We start from the raw sequence: 4,635 nt of genomic DNA on the forward strand, positions 1-4,635 counted from the left end.
CCTGACAGCCATTTATAGCTCCTGCCTTCAATGGTGTCATCATGGTATCCATGATTCCTTCTTTGGCAGACGTTTACGGAAAGAATCATAAGTCACCGGTCTATCTTTGTATCTGTTTATTTATATATCTATCTCTCTACCTATCTGTCTGTTCGTCTGTCTATCTATCTATCTAAGTCATACTAGATGTCAAATCTTTCAAAATGTCAGTAATAGCGGGCAATTACGGCACTTTCGCAAAAACTGCCTCTGAATACCAGCAACAGCAAACAGTTATTCGAGGCGAACTTTCATCGAAGGTCGGATCTCATTAGGAGATTCTTTTCCGTCGCCGACCTTTGAACAGAATTTTGCTATTCAGTTTTGGTTCAGTGCACAATGAAGAGCTGCAGATGCAATTTAGATGCCTGTAGAGGTCACTGGGTAGAGGTTCGGCTAGGTAATTTGGTAAATGTTCTGCTGAGTCTGTAGAACCTTATGATTTTTCTATTATAAACCTCCAAATCAGCCACTGTGCACTCACTCCGCAAACGTGAATATGTACTCGAAATGCTGACACGCCATGCATATAAGACCATTTGGCAAAAAAAAAAAAAAAAAAAAAAAAAAAACAGCTAACATGAGGGCAAACGAGGCTATTGCCTGCACTGCTTCATTTCTCAGCATTACATAAAAGTCATAGCCTCTTGATAATCGCAATACCTAACTTCTGAGGAAGAAACCAATCTATTCAAAATTCGATTTTATTGATGGAAGAAGGGTCATTCAAGTGCCCTTACTTAGTCCAAACTAATGGGAAAAAGGAAGGGTTAAAAAACTTACCGCCCAGTGTCTAGAGCAGTGGTTCTTAAAATGGGGGACGCGCCCCCTCTTAGGGGAGGGCATTAGCAAATTCCAGGGGAGGTGCGAGCCCCAAGGAAAAAAAATGAAAATTCTCTTATTACATTCGTTATTCTCTTAACAAGAGTGAGGCACCAAGATTCAGCGGTTTGTGAAAAAATGCAAAAGTAAAGTCTTATAACGTCAGTTTCCTATGGTCTTATACTTTAGTTAGACTCGTTAGGCTTTCCATGTTTTGTAATTATTGACCTCCCTTCCTATCCTGCGAAACCCTCTCTCTCTCTCTCTCTCTCTCTCTCTCTCTCTCTCTCTCTCTCTCTCTCTCTCTCTCTCTCTCTCTCTCTATTAGATGCAAGGGGGTCGTGGAGAGAAAGACCAACTCTTAGAGCGGTCGTGGTTATAATAAAAGGATGGAGGAGGATAACAGGAATTCTAGTAAACGTATTCAAGGAGAACATTCCAAAGATTTCCAGTGGGCGAGAAAAGAGACATCGGACCAATCTGAGAACTAATTACTTCTTGAAAGAAAACAAGTGAGAAGTGATTTGGAAGGTATGACTAGTGTGCAAAACAGGCGAAGGAATCCTTACCTCTCCTCAGGGGCATCTTGGCCGAAATAAAGGGAAAGAAAATCGAGCAGAGGAGCTTTGAGCGGATTCTAAAACAAGAGCTATGCGTGATGGATCAATGTAGTCAGTATTTAAAAGAAGATAGAGGAAGGCGGTGATGAGAGTCGGTAGTTATCTAATAGAAAGCTTGAAGTGGAAGAGTGAATGAAGTCATTGAAAACAAGAGAAGAGGAACAGGCAAAGCCCAGATTATTAAAGAGGTCCAATAAATGAGGTATGGAAAAAGTCAGTCGTGAAAAGAGGAACTAGAAAAGAGGTAAATGCAACGTTTTTTTTTTTTTTTTTTTTTTTTAGAAGACCTAAAATAGTTATCGGCGAAGTCAGTATGTAGAGGAGACACCTTTGATTCCATCGCTTCAAGAGAGATGACATTCAGAAACTAAGCACTCATAAGAGAACAGTTGTCTAAAAGGTGTAGATAAGACATATGTAGTTTTATACACTGTAACCATAATTGTTTTGTCGTCGTCCATATTAGTTTTATAACTCTTACGATCCAACGAATGCCGCAGATTACGGAAATCTCATAAACTAGAAAGTAGTTGTCAAATTTCTTTGTAGTCATTTAGGGGCTATGGATGTTTAGGGGAAGTACTTTCAGTGCCAATCAATGCCTTCATTGGCAGCAGCAGCTAACCCTCATATCAGTGATAATTAGCAATGGTAAAGATCCCCATCAGAGACGTATCAGATGCATGAGAGAATTCTGAAATAGGGAAGTATTATAGCTTGCGAATTCTGTTGCTATAACTGCCTCTGATGAATATTCTAATTTGGTCTTGTCCCAGGGCTGAATTAGTTTCTAAAGCTACCTGTATTTTATGGATTCCGCAGTTGAATTATATTTAAAAGCAGCAGTTGAATTATCTTTAAAAGCAGTATACCAAGCAACAAGTTATATCTATATTTCTATCTCTCCTATGCACGTTTTTCATACGCGTAGTGTGCTATAGGGGTATTAGTGTCCTTTCTACACATTTATTTTACTTCATGTAAAAAATATAGAAAAAAATATTTAAGAATATTTTCAAAGTTTACTGTGCTTTAAGTAACATGGAACTTCACTCTATTGTCAGTGAGTGGGAATGCCTGCCAATATTGAAAAAATCTGCAAGAAAAATAATTTGTACTTTTGAAGCGCTAAAAACTTTACTAAAATCAATATTAATATTCAGATTCTGAGTGGAAAGTCGAAGAATTTTCGCCTGTTTTTCTAATCACAGATAACAAACAGTCCAGACAAACCAACCAAACGGAGTAACCCAAAATAAAAGACCAATATTCACAAATCCCCATTGACTCAATACACTAACTCAATTTTTTCACCGTAATGACATTCGCTCAGTCTCTCTGAGCTCAATATATACCAAGTCTAGGAATAATGAGCTATCTTCATTTATTATAGCTACAAAACAGAGAAGCAAAGACTGGTCATTACATTAAAATTAATTTTTCACTAGATCGTAGATCTCTAGTTAACACAGACTGTTTACTCTGGGACGTGGCCATCATATTTCTCCAGTAAAGTTGGGCTTCCGACAAACGCTTCACAACATAATTATCCTATAGGTGTGGAACCTATCTGTTCTAGAAGTCGAAATATTCCTGTCATTTCATCAGTTTGACTAATTGACTCAAAGATAAGTCTTTCATTCTCCTCAACTAGCAGGTCCATCAATCTCAGTAAACTCGCTCCAAGCAAGAACACAAACTAATGCACTATGTATTAAATGGGACAATTCAAGTGCGCATTCAGCAATAATAAAGTCACCTCTTCATAACTAGAATATTTTCTGAGAAATGTATTATATAAGTTTTTGTTTTCACGTGAAAAGTTGTGCGCACTTAGCCTATTATTGTTCAGAAAGGGACAGTGAATATGTTCTAAGATTATTTTCAGTTTTATTCAAAATAATTTAAACTACAATAAGGTCTGTCGTTGACATTTCGTATCGAGGCTCAGTTGTATCTCGGAGGGGCGCCATAAGATCCTGAAGGAGAGGAGACCTGCTTGCTCTGGCGGGCGTCTTCTTGGGCAGCGAAGGCGATCTGGTCGAGGACGAACTGAGGAATCGGGTGGGGGAATTCGGGAGCCACTGGCAACAGGTCAGACTGAGGCTGGAAGCCGTTCTCGTCAGCGACGTACCTCACATGAACGGGAATGCCCTCGGGAGATGTGTATCTGAAAGTTTAAAAACAAACAAAGGGAAGAAGTTATCAAAAAATGCCATTTCCATCATCGTACTCATATTCGACCAAAACTTCAATATGCAACGAAATTCCAAGGAACCCCCAGAGGTCGGAGCCAAAGGGATCCCAGTCAGGAGAAACTCAGACTCACGAGAAAGAGCCAGAAGCAACGACGGCTCCCTTAGGTCCGTCGGGAGAACCGGAGTCTTGCAGGGCAATACCGTTGGCGGTTTCGACGTTGACGCTGTACCTGCCGAAGTCATCACGGTCTCTGTCGTCTCTGAGGATGGCCACCACTTTGTTCACGCCGCCCGAGATTCCTCCTTGGGACTGAGCGCGGGGGGCGTCGTAGCTGTACTGGGGGGCGCCCAATACGGCGGTCGCAAAGGCTAATACGATGATCTGAAAGACAGAATTAGGATCGACTGTACTTTACTTTAAACTTCCTCTTGGGAGTTAATAAAAATGGCGTTCATTTGCCCTAAATACTAGTTCGATCAACTGAAATCCAGAGCGAAGGAATCAGAGCAATACATTATTAATACAAAAGGTTCTCTAATAACGGTGATCAAGCTGACAGCAAGAAATTACAATAAATGGAAAATAAACTAAGGTTCGAAAGCAGATCTGCATAACTGCACAAGCGCATATTCCTTACAGCCGTCGTCAAATGTCTTTAGGAGATTTTTTTGATTATATGGTGGTGGTAATGCTTCTCAATGTATACCTAATCATTGTAAGGGTTGTTAAATAAAACTTGAGAAATTTCTCTAGAGTAAACTCAAGATATTAATGGCAATGCGTTAATTGCAATAGTTTTTGCTCAGATGTTAACCGGCGACTTTGTTGGAACCTTTCGAACCTGAGACAAAAGTTAAAGAACGACTTTCTGGTTAGCTTACGATCTTCATGGCTGGCTGTTGTGTGATGAACTGATACCGTTCGAATTGGGAACGTCGGTATATATAGCGAGAGA

General features: G+C 39.9%; 1 protein-coding gene across 1 annotated transcript; it reads right to left on the reverse strand.

Moving 5' to 3' along the window:
* Positions 1-3,358: 3,358 nt before the first annotated feature.
* LOC135206445 (cuticle protein AMP1A-like) lies at positions 3,359-4,635 on the reverse strand. Its single transcript, XM_064237824.1, has 3 exons — positions 4,562-4,635; positions 3,811-4,061; positions 3,359-3,651 (listed from the first exon to the last, which is right to left on the reverse strand). Exons 1-3 carry the CDS (start codon positions 4,568-4,570, stop codon positions 3,429-3,431), a joined length of 483 nt encoding a protein of 160 aa, XP_064093894.1. The 5' UTR covers positions 4,571-4,635; the 3' UTR covers positions 3,359-3,428.

The sequence above is a fragment of the Macrobrachium nipponense genome, chromosome 31 (assembly GCF_015104395.2).
Source record: "Macrobrachium nipponense isolate FS-2020 chromosome 31, ASM1510439v2, whole genome shotgun sequence".
Taxonomy (NCBI): domain Eukaryota; kingdom Metazoa; phylum Arthropoda; class Malacostraca; order Decapoda; family Palaemonidae; genus Macrobrachium; species Macrobrachium nipponense.

Coding starts and splice junctions, on each gene's coding strand:
- LOC135206445 (XM_064237824.1), bottom strand. Junction 3,652..3,810: donor GTTGCTTCTGGCTCTTTCTC/GTGAGTCTGAGT, acceptor TTAAACTTTCAG/ATACACATCTCCCGAGGGCA.